General features: G+C 47.0%; 1 protein-coding gene across 7 annotated transcripts in view; it reads left to right on the top strand.

Annotated features, from left to right (window-relative positions):
* SIK2 (salt inducible kinase 2) overlaps positions 1–9,096 on the top strand; it is a 70,365-nt gene extending 61,269 nt beyond the window's left edge. For all 7 annotated transcript variants that reach the window (XM_089539084.1, XM_089539083.1, XM_089539088.1 and 4 more), the window contains 5 exons: positions 496–780; positions 1,737–1,900; positions 2,640–2,753; positions 3,176–3,267; positions 4,423–9,096. In XM_089539084.1, the coding sequence (XP_089395210.1) occupies positions 496–780; positions 1,737–1,900; positions 2,640–2,753; positions 3,176–3,267; positions 4,423–5,008 (1,241 nt within the window). In that variant the 3' untranslated portion in view covers positions 5,009–9,096. The remainder of the gene's footprint in view (positions 1–495; positions 781–1,736; positions 1,901–2,639; positions 2,754–3,175; positions 3,268–4,422) is intronic.
* Positions 9,097–21,152: the final 12,056 nt, after the last annotated feature.

Below are 21,152 nucleotides of genomic sequence, written 5' to 3'. Positions count from 1 at the left end.
GAGACTGACATGGCTGTCCTGAAAAGGTGTCTTGTTGATCTGATAGCAAGAATTTCATGGGAGTAATTATTAGCTCTTGGAAGCTAAGCAGGATCAGCCTTGATTTGTACTTGGATGGGAAACCACCAAGGAATATGAAGTGTTGTACGTTCTATTTCAGAATGAAGAACTGGCAAAACCATCTCTGAGTATTACTTACTTAAGAAAACACTGTGAACTTCATGGGGTCACCATAAGTTGGCAGACAACTTGAAGGCACATAACACCCAATTATTTGTCTGGCCTGTCAGTTCATACAGCCATTTTTATGCTGAAAATTTGCTGCTTTGTTTGAAGTGTGCATCTCTGGAGAGCTGGGAAGTGCTTGAAGAAATGTGATGGTGTTCATTTCTTTGCCTTTGAAATATGTTCATCAGGAGAAACAGGCTCCAGACACAGCAGCTTAAGCTGCTTTGGAAAGTTACCTCTGCTGACGGTGTGTGTTTTTTTCTACAGGAAAAGTCTTTTCCATGGATGAAAACCAGTCTTTGAGCAGTGTTGACTCTGAATATGACATGGGGTCCATCCAGAGAGATCTTAACTTCCTAGAAGATACCCCCTCTTTGAAAGAGATGGTTCTGACCAATCCGCCAGCTCCTCGAATGACGCCTCCATTCATTGGTCTGAGGCCCACTAATCCAGCCATGCAGGCGCTGGCCTCCCACAAACGGGAGGCCCACAACCGGTCCCCTGTCAGTTTCCGAGAGGGGCGCAGGGCATCGGACACGTCCCTAACACAAGGTACATGATCTTAAACACACACTTTTATTTCAGTGCGCAGTCCTGGCTGCAAGTTTTGAGGCTTGATGCATGTGTGACCACCCACGTTGTAGTGGTTGCTATAAAGAGTTGCTGCTTGATGGGATAGCCCTTTTAGTGCATTGCAGTGAAACAACTGTCATCTTCTGGCACTTGGAAAACTTGGAAGTAGGGTATGTTCACAAAAGCTTATGCAAAGTGAAACATGTTAGCCTTCAAGGTGCCCAAAGACTTTTTGTTGTTTTCAACAAAGATGCTACAAGGTATCAGGTAATACAGACCAGAAACAGCCACTAAAGGACGGTGTCAGCCACACTCCATCCTATACAGTCTGTCTTTTAACATTGTTTCATCAGATATAGCCAATAAGTGGTCACTGGATTCCCCAGTACATTGTTTGGTCAAGATCAACTCACGGTCTCTTATTCCAGAACTTCCCCCCATCTTCCCACTAGCTTTCATGTTTTGTTTGTTCTTGTGCACCTCCAAGACAACTCTAACCCATGACGACCCTGTCTTAACAAGATTTTCTTTGCAAGATTTGTTCAGAGGATGTTTGCCATTCTCCAGCAGTCCAGCATTCAAGCCACTACACATAGACTCCTCTGACTTGGAAATGCCATTTTCTTATTACATAGTGACTGTACCACATTAGCTCTTGCTCTCTTACATGTCTGTTATTGTACTTGTCTGGCTGTGTTGTGTTCTCCACCATATATTTCTCTTGGTTGGGGGAAGAGGAGATTTGTTGCTGATCTTCCACTGTATTATGGACATGTGCGTGTGCTCGGCATACCTTAGAACAGTGCAATAAGGAGCAAAGGCCAAATAAATAACATGTAAAGAGTTTTTGCAGAACTTTGCTTTCACAGACGTACCTTATTAATGACGTGGGATAGCTTTTCTTTTAAATGTTGCTCCGGTTGTCCCCAATCCAGGAATTGTAGCATTTAGACAGCACCTTCAGAATCTGGCACGAACCAAAGGAATCTTGGAGCTGAACAAAGTCCAGCTATTGTATGAACAGATGAGGACAGAAGACGAGCCTGCCTTGGGGTCCCCTTCCCATCAGCTTCAAGACCTCGGAGGTGGTCCACAACAGGTACTGCATTTTACTTTACTGTTCTGTGCTCTTGGAAGCCTCCCACCCTTGTGCAGCCTACTTTGCCCATTGCACCAAAGAGACACTGGGAGATGATCTTGGGGGGCAAAACCATTGAAAGGCTTGTCAGCCAAGAAGCCAATACAGTTGAATTGGATCTACATTGCATTTGCTTTCTATTTCAGATTATTTGAGTGCAGTGGGCAGGGGCTCGGTGGTGGTCAGTCATTTCTGGTGGGGAAGAAATTAGGAGCTTGTTGGGCTTGCACGACGTGTTGTAGTTTATTGGATTTCTTGGACCCCCACCTTCTTTCTGAAGTTGGGACTTGTGTATTAATGTTGGAGGGGGGCTACATTCTAAGGGCTTTGTGAAGATGCTTCCTTGGGTTTCTCTGGGATACAGACTTTCCTTTGCAAACATGGCAGCGATATGATTGTGGGTGGCTTGTGAGGATTTTGAAACCAGTTTCAGGCCATGACTCTGGCTCAAAGGGACCCCTTGAGCCAGAGTCATGGCCCGAAACTGGTTTCAAAATCCCCACAAGCCTTCCTCTCTCCATCACCGTTTGTGTCTTCTAAGATTCTGCCCAGTTGCCTGGCTTCTGGTTGAGTCACTTTTCTCCAGGTCTCTTGTCTCAGCATCTGGAAACCTCATGCAAAAGATGATATGCTTGGAGAAAGACAGAGGGTCTCCCCTGTGGGTTCAACCTTTCTTTTTTTTCTCTTTCTGCTTTCCAAGGAGGATGCCTCCCAGCAGCCGGATGCTGCCTCTGCCTTTCCAAACGGCTTGCACCCCCAGTTGCTCTCCAGGCGGCAGAGCTTAGAAACACAGTATTTGCAGCACAGGCTCCAGGTACGGTATCCTCTTCTGAAGCAACCATCCAGTCTCTCTCAACTATGTGTCAGTCTACTGAGTCCTTCCTTCTCTTGCCCTAGCTAAAATGAAAGGGAGAATTCCACATTGCTCAGGTTTCTGGCAGCAGAGATGGGGGCTATGGTTGTTATGTCCTGAGCACATTGCTAGGACTGTACTAGCCATCCTGATCATTTTAGCAATTTTTGAAGAGATGGCTATGTTGGACTGTTTGACTATAAAGAGGAGGAAAATATCCTTTTTAGTACCTTTAAGACTGTATAATTTATTTCAAAATAAGCCAAAATACAAATGGGTTGTAGTCCACGAAATCTGAAATATTCCCCTTTTATGCTAATTCTGGAAGACCTAATGTTCTGAGTATGGAGAGATCATTCAGCAATTCTTTTTCTTTGCTTCAGAAGCCCAACCTGCTTTCCAAAGCCCAAAATGCCTGCCAGGTGTTTTGTAAGGAGCTGCCCCGGAGCCTTGAACAACAGTTACAGGAGCACAGGTGAGCAGGAGGGCAGGGGCTTCTGATCAGGGGCATATTTGAAATAACAGGAAGCCAAGTTAGGTTAGGAGATGTACATGAACGCAGTAACACCAGTAGTTAGGGAAATCACCCAGAGCTACAAAACAACAAAACTGAGCCCCCATGTTCAGAGAAGCAGTAAGCAGCAGGCCAAGTAGCCAAGACCAAGGCACACCCAGTCCCTGGGCAAGCAAACTCACTGACCAGGACAGAGTCCTTCATTAGTCATTAAATTCCATCAGAATTCATGGTGCAGGCCTCCCCATCTGTCCTTCTCCGTTCCAGAGATGGACAGTCGATGTTTATTCCTTGGCAAGGACCAGTGTGGCATAGTGGTTTGAGTGGTGGTCTAAGACACCAGGAGACCAGGGTTTGAATCCCTGATCAACAATAGAAACCCACTGGGTGAGTTTGGGAAAGTCCAATCTTGCCAAGAAAACCCTGTGCTAGGGATACCAAAAGTCAGAAATGACTTGAAGGCACACAAGGATTTGCTGCCACCTGGGAAGAACCTTCCCTTTACATTGTCCCTTACCTTTAAGGAAGAAAAGAGGTGGTTGCAGGAAACTGTTCTGGCAAGTCTTTTGTAAGGAGGGGCTTGGCCTGCCATGTAGCACAGAAACAAGACTGGGGCTGGGGAGGCGGAAGCTACCGTGCCCTGGACCGGTGGGAAGAAAGCTGGCAGGGAGGCTGCTTGTGTGGGGCAGAGCCCCATTTCCCTTCTTGGGCCAGCCTCCCCTACTGAGAATTGAACTGGCAGGGAGAGAGAGGATTTCAATCTAGGCTGACATGCTCCAGCCTGGAAACATTCATTCTGTCCTGAGATTGTTCCAAGTCCTCCCTTTGTGTCTTTGCCTTTTGATCTGTGCTTAGCAATGCATCAAACTGAAGGAGCAGACATCTTTTTTAGTCTTGGGTTCCTTTGATACTGAAAGAAAGAAATAGTAGTGCTTTTTTTAAAAAGGTAGCATAGGACCAGGTTAGACAAAAAGTCCTTCTGAGCCCCCCAGCCTTCAGATTGTTCCCTGGAGGGAGGTATAGTTGTTACAGTGGGGAGGAGGGTAAATTAACATGGGAGTTGCTGTGGCTTGTAGGAATGGCTGAGCTGCTTTTTCTTGGTCTCCCTCCATGCAGGCTGCACCAGAAGCGTCTGTTCCTGCAGAAGCAATCCCAGCTGCAAGCCTACTTCAACCAGATGCAAATTGCAGAAAGTTCATATCCAGGGTCAAGCCATCTGCCCCTTCCTTGCCATGAAGATCAGCCAGCCCCAGCTCCGACCCCACCCCAGTTCAGTTTGGTGCAGCCCCTGAGCCCCGTCATGGAGCCTTCTGCGGAACAAATGCAATACGACCCTTTCCTTAGTCAGTATCCAAAGCTGCATCCACTGGACCAGTCTCCCTCACCCCCAATCCACAGCTCACCCCGGTTGGCGTCGCAGCTTTCAATGCAACAACCACAGCAGCAGTATCCCTACCAGACTTGCGACGTGCCAATTGGCACCTCGCCCGAACCAGACTATGCCAGCCAACACCAATACCCCCTAGGCCTGGCCCAGCAGAGCGGCACTGTAGCAATGAGCAACACCCAGAGGAGTTCGGAAACTCCTGGGTCCCAGTCCAACTATGACACCTTAGGCCTGGCAGAGCTGCCTGCACTCTTTGATTGTGAAATGATGGAGACTGTTGACCCCCAGCACGGCGGTTACGTCTTGGTGAACTAGCAGACGTTGGCATGTTGTAGGTAGGCGGCTGGAGGGTTGAAACGAAAGACAGAAACGTCTGTGGATTTCCATTTACGTTCTATCTCTAAAAATGTATTGGCTTAGTCCCCAGTCCTTGACCTTAATGGACAATTACACAAACCCTTCTCTATTGGTACTATCAAGGGATGGCTAAGCATCGCTCGCAGGAGAAAGCTTGGTGGAAGGGGTTGGAGAGCAGTGCTGCATTTTCAAGAGAAGGAGGAAGTATTTTGAAGGGAAAGAGGCAACACATCTCAAGAAAGGAAGGAAGGAGGTGTTGGTCTTCTGTCACCTTGGTATTTTGTTTGCCCTGCAACCCCTAGCAGAATTCTGGAAGAATAGATGTGGGACACACCATACTTCTTGGCAATAAAAGCAATACATTTTATTTGGAACTTGGTGTGGGAATGACATTAAAGCAAATTAGGACCGGCATATGCCAGAGGCATGGACTGACCCATCCCTGAGCTGCTTCCATTGGACTCAGCTGCCGCCTCAGAGGACACAGAACACCTCCAAGCGATGTTGCTTTCTCTTGGCTGGTGACTCTAGGAAATGGCTAATCTTTATATACCCTGGTTAGTCCCTGGACCTTTAGCACAAGGGCCAACCATTGTCGTCGTCAAAAGAGCACCGGCACTCACGTCCAGGATTTCCATGGGACTAAAGTGGTTCCAGGAGACCCTCCAAAGATAAGCAAGGAAAGAAGTGGGGAGCGATGGGAACTGACTTGGAAGGGAAGGGGCTAACAAGGACGCCTTGCACAGAAGCTTGGGGAAAAGTGGATCACTGGAGAAGTTGGTATAAGCTGCCCACTGTTGCTTGTTTGCTGTCTTAAAAGAAGCAGCTCTACTAGGACTGAATGGTGTGCATTGCCGGTGGTTTCTTAGGTTTTGTATATTTGGACAATTATTTAGGGATGTAGCAATTTAAGGACAACACAAAATGAGCTTATCAAAAAAAAACCCCATGTGAAGTGATAGTGCCGTGCCTTTTTTTGGGTTCTTTTCGAGACTCTTAACCTTTCCTTTCTCCCCCAAATCTTCCCCAAATCTTCCCTCCAGAGTAGAAAAACACCCCCTTTTGTGTCCATGCTGACGCCAAAGTCCCTTCAGAGCCCACGTTCCACCATGTGGAACCCAGGTTGAACATTTTCCTTGAGTGGTTCTGACTCATTCCTCTCTATATCTGAAACGTTAAGAAGTATTACAGCAATATTTAGGATCAGTAACTGTTGACGTGTTCACCGCTTCAACAGCCATCTGCTCTGCCAAGCACTTGGCCTAGGCCTTGGTTAGTGTGACAATTCCATAGGAAGACAAGACAATCCCTCCTGTGTGTGTCACATAGAGGAGTGATCTTTCCCTCTCTCATGCCAAATGCTGTTGACAGTGTTAAGGGAAGGTGCTGGTGGTCTTGAGCATCCTGGTGGGAGCAGACAAAGAATTAAGCACAACACAGACTTGTTTAAGCACAAAGAACAGTGGACACGCAGCGTTGATCTGGACTAGCTATTAGTGAGGGGTTCAGTCTGTTCCCCTTCAGGCTGTAGGTGTGACTGGGGGAGCATTTGGTTAGAAGTGAGGAGAGGACCCCTCCTGAAACTGCTGCTTGTTCTAAAGATATGTTTTAAAAGTTTTGAAGATGAGGAGAAACACAGTGCCCCAATTGCATGACCATCCTAGGTGCTTGTGAAGGGGAACCGTTGGCTTCCCAGACTCCACCAACCCATTTCTCAGCTAATGAGCCCTAAACTTGGACTCCTCTTCTTGCACTCGAGACCCTTTGAATCCACTTTCACCACTTTGGTTGCGGCCCAAGGAATCCAGGGATTTGTGGTCTGGAGAGGCCCCAGAGCTCTCTGTCTGAGAATTCTCAATACCTCACTAAATTACAAATCCCAGGGTGCCAGAGGATGGGACCATGGCTGTTAAAGCGGAGCCGAAGGGCTACAATTGTCGAGTGCAGAAGGGCCCCTGGCGTTTGAATGCCCCTTGGGTGATAACTAGATGATAACTGGGCCCATCTGAACAGGAAAGCTTCTTTTTCTTTCCCGTTTCTCACTCTTTGCCTCATTCTGTTTTTGTCTGCGTGCGTCTTTCACACCAAGCAATGTTTAAACTGACTTCATGCCTTGAGGACTTCATTTTTTGCTCTTTGGCAGTTTCCACCAGCCTGATGCCCTCCATATGCGTTAAGCACTGCTGCCTAGTAGAGGGGAGTCTGGGAGTTGAAGTCCAACACAGCTGGAGGGCATGGGGCTGGGAAGATTCAATCCCCCTCACCCCCCACACACGCTATTTCTTTGCCAGGTGAGCCAGGAGTAGAACCTATATGCCTCTTCCTGAAACACTGCAGTTTTTCTCCGCATGGAGGTATTTTCCTGCAAGGTCCTCTTCATTTCACATGGGGTGAGGAGAAGAGAGCTCAGCTCAGCTGATGCCATCTTACCTTATTTCCTTTTTCGTAGCAGGAGACCCCAGGGGCCCTGCAGACATGGCCACCCTTCTGCAGGAGTGTTATGGGTACTTGCTTAACTTGTCAGGGATTCCTCTGGTGGAGGAGACAGAAGGGTCTGCTGTAAACCAAGGGTGCACAACTGACACCCATGGGCCCTATTCTGTCCTCAGCAGGGTCTCCTTTTTGCCCAGGAAGTTCAGAGCCCCCTGGCTTATATTGACCTAGACCAGGGTTGGGTAAGGTCTACCCTAAAGGCCGTGAGCAGCCCTCCAGGGCTCTTTGTGGCTCCCAAGACCCAGCCAGGGCATCAGTGTTTTTCTCATGATGTTCCCAAATGTTCCTGTATGGAGTGTGGGATGGCATTCTTGCCATGTTTTAGGATGGCTCCCTGGGTTATTTCAGGTCCATGGGAGGCCGTTGTCTGAAGTGACTAAAAGTTGCTGTAAAAAGACCTTTCTTGGGCTTAAAATTCTCAAGGGAGCCCTCCCAAAACTTGGTGGAAATGGCCCCTACTCCTCTAGAGGTCATCCTGGGGCAAAACAATTGATGTCTTTTGTGTTGGGGGTTCTGGTGGGTGTGGCCCTTTCAACTTTCTTGGGGGAACCAATGTCTCGCAGTCGCCCCTGTCCTTAGATCTTGGTGGGTGGGATGCATCTGGTAGGCCCTACAATGCCTACCCTCAAATCTCTCACGTTATGTTCCATAGTATTAACTTGGCAGAGAAGAAGGGGTGCCATCACATGGGGAAGATGAAGAGATCCAGCTCAGGCAACGCTGGTCTTCCTTGGCTCCTGCATGACAGATTTGTGAGCAAACGTCCTTGGTCTGGTGAGTCCAGAGGAGTTTTTTCTGCTCCCAGTTCCTTGCTTCTCCCCAGGTCCAGGGAACCCCATAAGTGGCCAGGAAGGGCCTGGTGCCACTGCCCAATGGGGCTGAATGGAGGGCGACAGAGCAGCATTCAGGGCAGAGAGGGAACTGGCTTCATTTCTGTAGGCAGTTGCTTTGTACCTCAGCCTATGGAGGTAGCAGTCATGTGTGTCAACCCTAGACTAGGACCGCTCTCCTTCCAGCTTCACACTTTGTGGTTCTGCACATTTGGTGTCATTCCTCTTACAATATAATCGAGGCAACCGGGCTTTTCCCTCTAAGCCAAGCTCACATCGGTACCCCTGGGACACACACTGCCTTTCCCTCTGTATTCTTGCTCCTTCACAATAATAGCTGCTTCCGTCAAGTCTGCCGTGTCTGTTGTTAGAGGATCTGTGTATACTACTGTATAACAACTACTAGCTTTACGAGTTTTTAATACAAGTTCCTTTGGAGAGACTTTGGTGAGGTGTACATGGCGGGGTAAAAGGACATCATTTCTTTTCTTTTTTTTCCCATATGGAGACAAGTGCAATATGTGTGTGTGGTACGTTCTTTAATGTATTTTTTTAAAAAGAGTTGCAAGGGTTTAGTCTTTGCTTTTGGGAGAAATGCACTAGTTTTGTGAGCATCAGTTTGGGGGGGGGCGTCCCTCTGTAGTATCGACACGCAGTCGGGATGCTGGGACTCTGTAACAGCAATTACAGTATATTGATGCAAAATAAAGAACATGGACCTTCTGTTTTTTAAACTTTTTGGTGAGCTTGGAGTGGCATCCTCTGTCGTTGCTCCTTGCCGCGCATGGCCCCCTTTCCTCCAATGGGGCTCTGAATGCTGCTATTTACTTGTTTCATTTCTATGACACCTTCCTCCCAGGAAGGGACCGAAGGCGACTTACAAGATAAAAAACATCTCAAAGACCTCACAGTAAAAATGTAAAAACAATGAAAATCATCTATTTAAAACGACACAAAGCTAACATAAAAACATACAAAAGTTAAAAAATGAAGTCATATGGGGATAAGGGGCAAAAAGCCAGATGTCTGAAAACAATTAAACAATTTTAAGGATTAAAACAGTTATAAATTAAAATATAATGTATTAAAATACACATTCGCTGGGGTTAGGAGTGAAGGACCCCTGTGAATGTGGAAAAACCAGAATTACCTAAGGGAACACCTCTCTAGGAATCGCCAGGTCCTCCAGTCAACATCTGCCAGAAGTCGATTATGCTGGAAGACCTACAAATGCCTAGAGAAGTATTATCTGTAGGAACCCCTTAGGTTGTCCAGCACAACTCTATGGTCAACCTCTGGCAGAGTTGCGCTGGAGGACCTAGAGATTCCTGAAGAGAACATATTAATCAAAACCACAAATAAAGCCGTAAATGTGGAGGGCCAACTGTATTTCTGTTTCAAAAAAGCAGTTTGCAGGATTAAGTGCATTCCCAGCCCCATAAGGAACCTCTGCAATTCCTTATTCTCTCCTGGTTGCAGCCATTGGCTGGGTGGGTGCAAATGGCCCCCATAAAATCTACCTCTTGTAACACGAGAAACGGCCCTTGTTCTTACCAGCGTGACTGTTTGAGAAGAGGACAGCAAAAATAAATAACTTTCCCAGCCGTCACTGGAGCAGTTCCCCCCTTTCCTGCACCTTTCTCCTGCTAGGATATGAATAATTCAACTTGGTTGGTAAGTGGAGGTTGCAAATTAATTCCACAGGTTCATTAGGGAGAGTTAATTTTATTCAGGCTGTGCAGTACAGAGCCTGGCTTTATGGAGAAGTCATAAGCTAATCAGAAGATGCTCTTAAGTAAAATCGGAGGCAGTTGATAAGCAACAGCATCTGCGTGCCATTCCCTAAGATTGAATGCCTTTCTTCCCAGAAGAAACTCTTTTACAAAACAGAGCAGGATGAGCATAGAAGGAAGCATGAAATAAGAGTAGCTGTAGAGGAAGTCACCTGAAGAGGTTGTGTGTATCTCAAGCCAAAGAAACGCACCATAACAGCCATCAATCCTGATGAGAGGATGCAACATGCACTGGGCATAGCAGATACACACCAGTGTTTTCTCCATCCCAATTTCAGTCCCAATTTCACTGTACAGTTCCACAGTCGGTCCATTAATAGTGGCAAAGACTGCTTCAGAGGACGGTGGACTTCTCCTAGTTGGATGGCCATCTCTCAGCAATGCTTCAGTTGCGTATTCCTACCTGGCAGGGGGTTGAACTAGATGGCCTTTGTGGTCCTTTCCAACTTAAATGATGCTATTAAATAAGTTATACTGGCTTTTTTTTCCACTCCGGAGATCTCATCCCACCTAACTTGGATTTGAAATGATATTTTAAATGCTATTTCAGAAAAGTAGCTCATTTGGTGGTGTGAGAAGATATGGCCGCAGGAAACTTTTTCTCATTTTGTAAGCATTGAGAAACAACTGCAACCTTTCCTTTTGGCCAGAGTCCATCTGGTACTTTGGGGTGTTGAGACCAGAATGAAAACACCTGGTTAAAAGAGGTTTAAAAAGGAGTGAAGGGGTTTGCTCCTCTGTTAGTGCCTCGGTTGGATCCCTTTTGCCTCCCTATCCCCCATTGCATCCCATGTTTTTGCACAATGAAGTGCTAGCCAGCATTTTCAAGCCAGTCAAAAGGACGGGGTGCTTTCGTATCCTGGAGGCTTCTAGAGAGAATGGAAGCGGGGAATGTGTGTTCCCAATGACGTCAGCCGGGTAAATAATACCATGCATTGAAATCGCCAGAGTATGCATTACCCTTTCAGCAGTGCCTCTGCCTTGACTCCTGCTGCAAAGAGACAGAACAGATGTCTCTTTTTGTGTGTGTGTGTGTCCGGAGGCTTTTTTAAAATATGTATATGTATATCTACTGCCAAGTTATAGCAGACATTCAGAGGAGAGAGGAGAAACCTGAGAAAAGCAGGAAACCTCCTCCTTTGTCCGTGTGGAAAGTCTGAGGCCTAGGAAAGTGACCGTTTGCCAAAGTTTGCATCCCGTTTGCCTTTAGATTTGCTTTGCAAGCGTGGGATCTGTCGTCCCCAAATTCAGCGTATTAACCATTGCAGACTGTGGTTTTCTCTCCTCTTTTGTTTAGCCCTTCAGATCAGAGTCGGAAGCATCTCTGTCACTCGCTTGAGCCCCTTCCAAAGTTTGCAAATAAACTCCCACATTGTCTTTTAACCTCATCCTGCAAGCAGAACAAACTTGAGCAAAACAATGCGGAGGGCCTTAAGCATGGACTGACTCTTGTTCGGATCAGTCAACTTTTTTTAGGATCACAGATCAGTCAAAAAAAGCCAAGCAGAGCAGAAATCCAAGGTAAAAACCGCAACTCCCAGGTACAAAAATGTCTGTGTTACATGCATGAATGGTAAGTTCAGGGACCAGCGTGTAAAATTCGACACCAAACAGCATTCGCTTTGATTACAGGGAAGCCCTGTTCAGATAACACCAACTTGCTTCAAGAGGCACATGCTAACATATAAAACTTGGCAAGCTTAGATTCTTTGCAAGAAGGGATTCCACCTAAACATTAGGAAGAACTTTTTACTGTAAGAACTGTTCGACGGTGAAACGGACTACTGCCTCACAAAGAGGTGGATTTGCCTTCCTTGGAGATCTTTTAACAGGTTGGAAGGGCTTTTTTCCCCCCCAGGAGTATTTTATTTGTATTTTCCTGCAAGGAGCAGGGGGTTATGGCTTTTGTGGTCCCTTCCAACTCTGGGATTCTTATGATTTAGGAATCTGGAGGAAGAAGAGAAAAGGCGACCAAAATGGTGAAGGGTCTAGAAACCACAAAGCCCTATGAGGAGCAACTTAGGGAGCTGGATATGTTTAGCCTGCAGAAGAGAAGGTTAAGAGGTGATATGAAAGCCCTGTTTAAATATTTGAAGGGATGTCATATTGAGGAGGGAGCAAGCTTGTTTTCTGCTGCTCCAGAGAACAGGACACAGAGCAATGGATGCACCTCAACATTAGAAGGAAACTCCTGGTAGTAAGAACTGTTTGATAGTGGAGGACAATGAAGTCTCCTTCTCTGGAGGTTTTTAAACAGAGTCTGGATGGTCGTCTATTGAGGATGCTTTGGTTGTGTCTTCCTTCATGGGAAGGAAGGAAGAATGGGGTTGGATTGGATGGCCTCTTGGGATCTCTTCCAACTCTAGGATTCTATTATTCTTATCTCATAACAGAGCAAAGCTTGAATGTTTGGGCTAAAGCTGTGCAAAGGGCCCTTCCCGGCAATGCCTGTTCCCAAAGTCTTTGGATGGAGTTGCCAAGTGCAAGGAAGGGTTAAACCGCCCGGCTTCCTTTCCTTGGTTTATTCCTCTCTGACTGTTCAACAAGTGGCACCATTACCTAGGCAGATGTGTTGGCATGGCAACGGTACCAAGGAGACGGGGCATCGTCTCTTCTCGGTTGGCAGCCGTGCCGATGCCTGGCCTGCAGTCACCTTGAGCAACAGGCAAAGCCGCCTTCAATCTCCCTCTCCTTCCCCATTACGGTGGTTTTGGTCAGCGTGAATAAGGCATATTTCTCTTTCTCAGCAGCCTTCATGTGAGAGCATGAATGTATTTTCAGCTGGGCATCCTCCCTGGAGTGAACCAAAGAAATTGGCTTGCCTTGTGCCCCGGGGGACTTTCAGCCCAGCTCTTCACCCTTAAAAAGTTTCTGGCAGTGCATCCGGCTCAACAGCTATAGTCCTTACACAGAGCAGATCAAGCATTCATGTACATTGGCTCATTCCAGCTTCACAATAACCCTTTAAGGTGGGCCAGCATTGCACCATGGCCTCAGTGCTCTTGTCTGTAAAATGGAAATAAGCTGTGCTTTCCCCAGTGCTGTTTCAGAAACAGCAAACGCTGCAATGCCAGAGCTGCTGGGCAAATGGTGCCTGCTGTCTGAGAACTTTCCTGAGACCTAAAGATCTATGAAATATTCCTTTCTTGTCTCTTTTCTCTCCCCTCCACCGCTTGGCCAGAGCGCCAAGGGCCTGCGCAGCTGCCGCATCCTGCCAGAGTGGCATTGACATCAGCAGTTGCCAGGGAAACTAGGCTCTTCTCCGTCCCCACATTAAAACCATGCGACAGGTCTTTTCAAATTTAAGAAAAATGCACTCTAAAAGCAAACACAAACCCCCATGATCTGCCTGCATTTCTTAAAGGAGAACTGCCCAGGCGCTGGGTGGATTGCATGGGATGATACCTGGCCAGGAGGTGATCCTCTTTCTACATGAGTCCTTTTGCAACCTCCTTTGCCAAGTGCCCATCGTAGCAAACTCAGGGAATATAAACCTTTGCAAATGTTCTTTGACCATCATGACCATCTACATATAGTCCTTGTGCAAAGGGTGATGAGTGTGGGTCTTCTTGCAGGTGCCCATTGTGACCATCTTGCCACCACTCCTCAATTTCCCAGGATGCTTTGCAGCAACCAAGATGGCCAGATCCCCCCCCCCCCCCAGGTTCTCTTTAGTTTCCTAGTGTTGCATTGATGTGGCTCCTTGAAAACAAAGCAAATCCACAGATGGGGGAAAAACCTTCCTCTTACAGGTTAGCAAATATTATGCTTTCCCTGCCCCATAATATTTTCTCGCCTCTCCCTGTTCCTCTTGCTCTCCCCAGCCTCACATTGCACTTCAAAGCTCTCTTCCTCCCAATCCAGCTTCCCTTCGTCAGCTATTTATTTATCCTTCTTCCAGTTCAAAGTCTAAAACCTTCCGCTCTCTCGGTTTGTTAACGTTTTTCTTCTCAAAAACAAGCACATTTTTGAGCCGCCGCCAGCAGGGCTGGGCTAAGAGTTCATTTTCTGTTGGTACCAAAAGGGATGGATCCTGACACCAATAATATACTATTCGTGTTTCTTTTTAACGTTTAAAAAAAGAAGGATTTAGCTCAACGAGAGCCATTTTTGGTGCGTAACAAATGGCACCCACAAAGCACTCTTTTTGACATTTTAAGGCATAATAATAAAGAGATTCCACCTAAACATTAGGAAGAATTTCCTGACATCGAGAGCTGGTGAAATAATCCACCTCGAAGAGTGATGGCTTCTCCTCCTTTGGAGGCTTTTTGGCGAAATGGCCATCGGTCTGGAGTGCTTTGACTGTGTCTTCCTGCATGGCAGAATGGGGTCAGACTGCATGGTCTTCCAACTCTGTAATTTCTGATATCTGGCATGAATAAAAAAGCAGCTCAGGGGTTATTCTTGCCAATGATTCTTGAATGCCTGCAGTGCCCTCAATGGCGTTTGTGCTTTACTGAGTCAGATTAGCCAAAGCAACGTTTTTCAAAAGGTCTCTGCCCCAACAATACTGTGAATCTAGACATAGTGACTGCAGAGGGACAAGACTAAAATATAGACAAAAGGGACTGGAGCACCTACTCGCTCAGGGATTCTGGATGTTATCCTCCCCCCCCCCCCAAAAAAAAAAGAAGGAACGTCCGTGTGCTATTTTTTTTTTGCTTCCAAAGCAAAACTGAGAGAAGGATTAAGATGAAAAAGTGGCAGCTGGTTTGGCTTATTCCCTCTTTTGGCTGCCCAACACCTCCTTGGGGAGGAAGAAAGGCTCAGGGAAGCCAACCATTGCTGGACAGGACAAGACGGACGGCCAGCACGACCTGTGGGTCAACAGAGAACTTGAACGGTTGCAGGGTTTTTTCTTTTTGTCTTTCCCCGCATTCCTCCAGCAAACATGAGGGTGAGAAAGCAAGAGAGGAACCAGGCTGTTGCTGGGACATTTGCTTCGTTTGCCTCTCTGCTGAGAATCCCAAAGAAAACAGGGCCCTTCTGAGCGCTGATGGAGGCGGTGGCTGGGTCCCAGCCAAAACCAACTCCAAAGCAATAGGCTCCCTGGAGGAGTTTCACTGCATTCCTCCCGGCTGCCCGGTCACAAGGCGAAATGCAATGACGCAAGGGTTTCTGTTTACCCACAGAGGCGGCCCGGGGACTGGCCTGGGCAGAGCGTGGCATGGCCACCACTTGGGCTGCCTGAGGTCAAGCCTTCTCGGTCTGGGAGCCAGGCTGTGGGCAGGAAAGGGGCCAACCTCTTGGGTGCTAAAAATGTATAGTTATTGGCAGATTTGGGTCTTTTCATCCAACTGCCTGCCGTCGGGGCTCCTTTCAAGAGCTTCTTGGTTTGCCAAGTTCAGATTAATTGCATCCCCAAATGCAGACTGCCAGCTCACAAGGTCCAACTTCCCCCCGTTTTATTGGCAAATTCAGCTCCAACTATGCAAAAGACAGAGGCTAGGTTGTTGTTTTACGTGTGTGATGGAAGGTGCAAAAGATGGCTGGGTCAGGCATAGGTTTTGATATCTGGCAGAAGAGCTCCAAACCCCATCTTTCTTTCAATCTTTTAAGAGTAAGACACCAGCCACACTCACAACAGTCCAATCCCCAAATGTCTGATAGGCAGCAAAATGGCCTCAGCTTACATAGCAAATGCTGCATTAGGTGGGACTACAGCATCAGGCCAGCTCAAAGATGGGTTTGGGGCTGCTGAGGCTTCTTGTACCTTCAACGGTTGTGTAGAAGTGGTAACAAGGTAAGTAACAGGCAGCACCTGCTGGCATTCCTTCTTCTATGCAACCACGAAAGGTACAGGAGTCCTCTCCGGTTTTCACACTGGAAATCCTAGTTCCATTTGATGGAACTTGATAGTCAGTCCTCCTGATCAAGGATCTGCTTTGGTCAGACCCCACCTGGACACCACAATTCAAAAAGGACGTTGATAATCTGGAGCATGTCCAAAAGAGGGTGACCAAAATGGCAAAGGGTCTGGAAACCACCAAGCCCTATGAGGAATGGCTTAGGGAGCTGGGTATGTTTAGCCTGGAAAAGAGAAGGTTAAGGGGTGACATGGCAGCCATGGTTAAATATTTGAAGGGGCATCATATTGAGGATGGTGTAAGCTTGTTTTCTTCTGCTCCAGGGACGAGGACACGAAGCAATGGATTCAAGCGACAGGAAAAGAGAGTCCACCTAAACATTAGGAAGATCTTCTTGACAGTAAGAGCTGTTTGACAGTGGAATACATTGCCTTGCGGGACTTTAAATAGCGGTTGGATGGGCATTTGTCTGTGGTGCTTTGACTGTGTATTGCTGCATGTCGGGGTTGGACTGGATAGCCCTTGGGATCCCTTCCAACTGTATGATACTGTGCAAAACATTAGAGCAATTGGCACCCTGTATTGTTGCAATACTATTCAGTTTGGGTTTACTGGACAAAGCATTCTCACACTTGCTCCCTATTTATTGATGCTCCAGATCTATGAACGTAGAAATTGCCTTATCTGCTCTTTAAGGTAACAACAGACAGTTTTAGACACAAAAGTGCTTTGAGGTAAGGGAACGTAAGCTCAATTTGGTGATCTCTGAGCAGAGATCCTACACCAGGCATGCAGAGTGACACAGGGACTGTGCAATGCAACCCTTGTGTGGAATGGTAAGGATGCCTTGAAACGGAAAATGGAAGTCACAACCAGATGCACCATCTGCCATATGTCTGCAGGCACAACAGGACCATATGCACAATTCTGTTGCCACAACCTTCAAATGAATGCCGACGTTGAAAAACGTCCCACTGTTCCCATAGGAGAATTGGCACATGCCTAAGATGCCAACGTGATTCCAACCTTGGTGTCGAACTGGGTGATGGCTGGAAGCAGTTTGGGTCAGATGTCCAGAGATCCACAGCTTGGAAAAGGAGGCTCTGACCGTTCTGAGCTTCTCTGTCAGCAACCAACACTTTCTCCTAATACTGTCTCTCCTTCCTTTCCTTTCCAAAGAGGAGTTTGTCCTGCTTGCCAGCAACTCACCTCCAACAGTAGGAAAGGACACAGGAGAAGCTTCCTTCAGCCGATCCATCAATATTTGCTCTTCTGAACAAGCTGTTAGCAAATTGTTCCTTGCTGGCTTAAGCCTGTTTTGACGGGTGGTTCTTCTCGCTGGAGCGTTGCCCCCAAATCTCTCTCTTCCCTTTATGAAGCTCTTGTTGTTGACATTCACAGGGTGGCAGTGAATAAGTCCAGAGGAAGAGTGTGTGTGAGAGAGACCTTGTGCACAAGGGAGCTACGTTTGCCAGCAAAGGTCACAGTGCTGCAAAATCAGACTCTGCCTGGAATTTCCCCTCTCTCCGCCAGAATTGCCCAAGGCAAAACTACTGGATCCTTTGGGTACAAACTGCCAACCCGCCATCTACCTGTACATATTGCAATTTTTAAAGAATTAATGGAGTATTTTCCTCTTAGTAAAGGAAACAGTGTGACAATGATGGAGCAGCTGTTTCCATATGTTCTGCTGAGGCTGCAAGAACAGCTTATTGTTGTCTGAATCATTTATATTCACACAGGTAATGAAGATGCAATATGGCAGGCTCTGAGAACTTGATGGCTAACATTCTTAGGACAGCATCCCATAGGGCTCAGTGTGGCATATATAGTCCTGCATGGCCAGCTCTGCTAGCTCTGGCCATTTGTCACCCCTATAGAGATCCTCCAGACGTTCTGTGCCTGGCCAGGCCTCACCTGTGCCTTAATGACTAACCAAGACCTGAGGAGTAGCTTTTGTGTGTAGGAGCATATGCATAAAGAAGGAGAAAATGGGGTTCCCACGAAAGCTGCTCAGCTGGAGAAATTTCTGTAGGTGGTTCTGCAGAGGTGCGAGATCCATTGGTGTGATGCACCAGGGGAAAACATGAAGTCGAAGGCTTTCACGACCAGCATCCCTAGTTGTTTGTGGGTTTTTTAGGCTATGTGGCTATGTTCTAGAAGAGTTTATTCCTGACGTTTTGCTAGCATTTGTGGCTGGCATCTTCAGAGAATGCTGGCATAGAAAAGTGGGGTGTATATATACTGTGTGACTCTCAGTTGGGAGGAGTGATTTCCATGTTAATCTATGTCTTGTTTTGTTGTTGAATGGCAAGGCCTCAGGCTGGGAGGATATGCAAAGAGGATTTATGTCTGCTTAATTCCTGGTCCATTGTCTGGGAGGGATGTTAAAATGTGGTGGAAATAGCCCAACACTTGCTCAGAGCCTAATGTGGGATCAGAAACTGCAGGGTCTCTTTTATGCCCTTCTTGGGCATTTCAGGATCTGCCTTTTCTTGCTATCTGTGCAACATCTTTGGGGTTTGTATTCTGAATGCAGATCCTTATAGACTGATGCTTAGAGGCTGAACATATGTATGGTCAACATCACTTTGCCTTTGTTCGGGGAGGAGGTGGAGATGGCCCTTCAGATATTATTGGGACTGCAATTCCCAGCATTCTTCATTTCTGAGGGTGGATGGGAGCTGAAGTCTGACACCATCGTCCAGCCACTCTCTAATCCTACCACCATCAGAACTTCTGGTCTTGAGATAACTCTCATCCTTTCGAGAAGTAAAATGAGGTGAGTAGTGCAAACAAGGGTCGCTTGGCAAGCCGCTAGTTGAGAAACAAAATCTGTCCCTGTGCCTCTTGGGGAAGGAGCATTATCTGGGAGTTAATCTGATACAGCAAGATGTCTGGGCTGTGTTCATCACAAATTACACTGGAAATATAACATGTCAGCTTTTTGCTGCAAGCAGACAATATGGACCGGCGTTAGCAGCGATGACAAGCGATGACAAGATGAAGGGCACAGGAGGTGAGTGCAACCCCAGCTGAAGCTGCAGCACAAAGGAATCCCACAGATCTGACCTTCTTCTTCTTCCCTCTGCCCATGCCAAGCTCTCCTCATCATCTAGAGCAAAAAATAACTGATATTCATAAGCAAAATCTTGTCTTGAGGCAGCAGTTTCCCGAGCTAATAATAGTCCCTGAGCTTGTTGACGGCATGATTCATGCTGCGTTGCATAAACCGGCGAGGAGGATCGCTCCAGTCTCCCGCCTCTTAGCTTGAGATGTCGTGACTTACAAAACTCCAGGCGGCCAGAGTGGCCGTTCTGCACATGGCCAAAAGGACTTGCCAGGCTCCTCCCTGCCATGCTGAGCACATGGGCATTTGCCCCAGAGTGTGAAAACTTTTTCTGAAGTGATCTCTCATTCTTTTCCCACTATTTGCAGCCTCTAGTTTGTCTGGCAAGCCTAGCATCGTGAAAGGATGGAGGTTTTTTTGCACAGAAAGCCCTCTTGGAGGGATGTTGGGTGGGGCAGGCAAGCAGCCTCGGTGGTTTCTGACTGATGACTAAGCTCTGAAGCAAAAAGGCTTCCAAGTCCCATCAGTCTGTCATTACTGGCACAACCAAAGCCTCACTCATTGTTTGCTCCTCACCTCCAACTACATCCTTCCAGCCCTCCACAGCTGCAGACCTCTATCCTCTGCCCTATTGTAGGGACTAATATGTTCAACCCATTCCCATTTCTGGAATGAAGACTTCTACGGTCCATCTCATGCACCTGGCTGGTAGAGTGTCAGCTGTGTTCCCATGGACGGAAATCGGCTTGCCTGCAGCAAGCACTGATGTTACAAAACAATGATGGAGGAAAAGATTATGTTGACAGCAATTCAGATGGACATAGGATAAGAAATGCCAGCCTACCCATTTGCTTCTGCTCAGAGAAGAGTTGGATCAGGGGCTCCTTCAGCCATGTTCTAATTTGGCTTGGAGAAGCCTTTTCCGCAGTGTTTTATTGTTACCTTCTATAAAACTTAAAAGCCTCTGCATTAGCCCTGCTTTTTGATACAGCCCTGGTTAAATGCTGGTAGTGCAGCCACAACGTTGAGTTTGAACCCACAGGGTTCCAGATTGACTCAGCCTTCCATCCTTTCATAGGTTGGTAAAATGAGTGCCCAGCTTGTTGAGGGCAATTGGCTTATGGATTGTAAACTGCTTAGAGTGCTGAGTTCACTATGAAGCGGTATAGAAATGTAAAGTGCTTGCTGAAGTGCTACAGCCAGGATTGAGTGAGTCCTTGCAATGGCCCTCAAAATCCCGTATGGCTCAGTGGAACACCACAGTTCTGCATACAAACCTACTCTAGGCTGAGCCAAACATGAGAACCACAACACCTCTGGACTTAATGTTCAACCTCTGAAGCCCCCCTGCACAGCCGTTCCATGCCTTTCGGAAAGGTGGATGAGAGAAGCCCCACATCCAGATGCAGAATTACTACATCACCATGGAGATCCATCTAGGTCCTCTGAAGTTCTCAGAGCTGGTGTAAGCATTTCATGTCTGGCTGCAGGGACATAGCCAGATGCTTCTCCAATCTTTCTAACTTCCCAGGCTGTAGAAGGGAGTGGGGGCTTCAGAGGCTGTACAGAAGGTCCAGAAGAGTGGGCTTCAGGCAATACAGAGGTAGGAAAGGAATACCAATCTCAACAGCATCCAAAGAAGGACATTCACAAACACAGCTTAAAAAACGGGCTGGTCACTGCATGGTCAGTACTGAATTCCAACCTCCATAACAACCAGAAAAGCGAGTCAGTGTCCTAAGTCCAACATAAAACATTGTGACTCACTAGCAGGCTGCCAGCAAAAACGAGAATAAACTGTGGGAGAAAGGGACTGCGGTCAGGGAGCAAGGAGAGGCGATCAATAATTGGAAGTAGAGCTAATTTGGGAGAGGGGGATCACGGTGCTCTCCAGATGTGGTTGGGCTGCAAGCCCCATCACCTTGAGCCAGCACAGCCAATGATAAGGAAGACTGGTAGTTTTGGTCTAACAAGATCTCAGCAGTGGCACGATCTTCTCCCTGCCCCACTTCCAAGAGGAAAATGCTCATCTTCTATTTACGAAATTTATTTTCTAACCTAATTCACCCCTCCTCCTCCTCACACACATATAGGACGATGAGCAAT

This window comes from Sceloporus occidentalis, unplaced genomic scaffold (assembly GCF_023333645.1).
Source record: "Sceloporus occidentalis isolate IW3139 unplaced genomic scaffold, rSceOcc1.0.p SCAF_9, whole genome shotgun sequence".
Lineage (NCBI taxonomy): Eukaryota > Metazoa > Chordata > Lepidosauria > Squamata > Phrynosomatidae > Sceloporus > Sceloporus occidentalis.
This window is presented reverse-complemented; position numbering and strand designations above follow the sequence as displayed.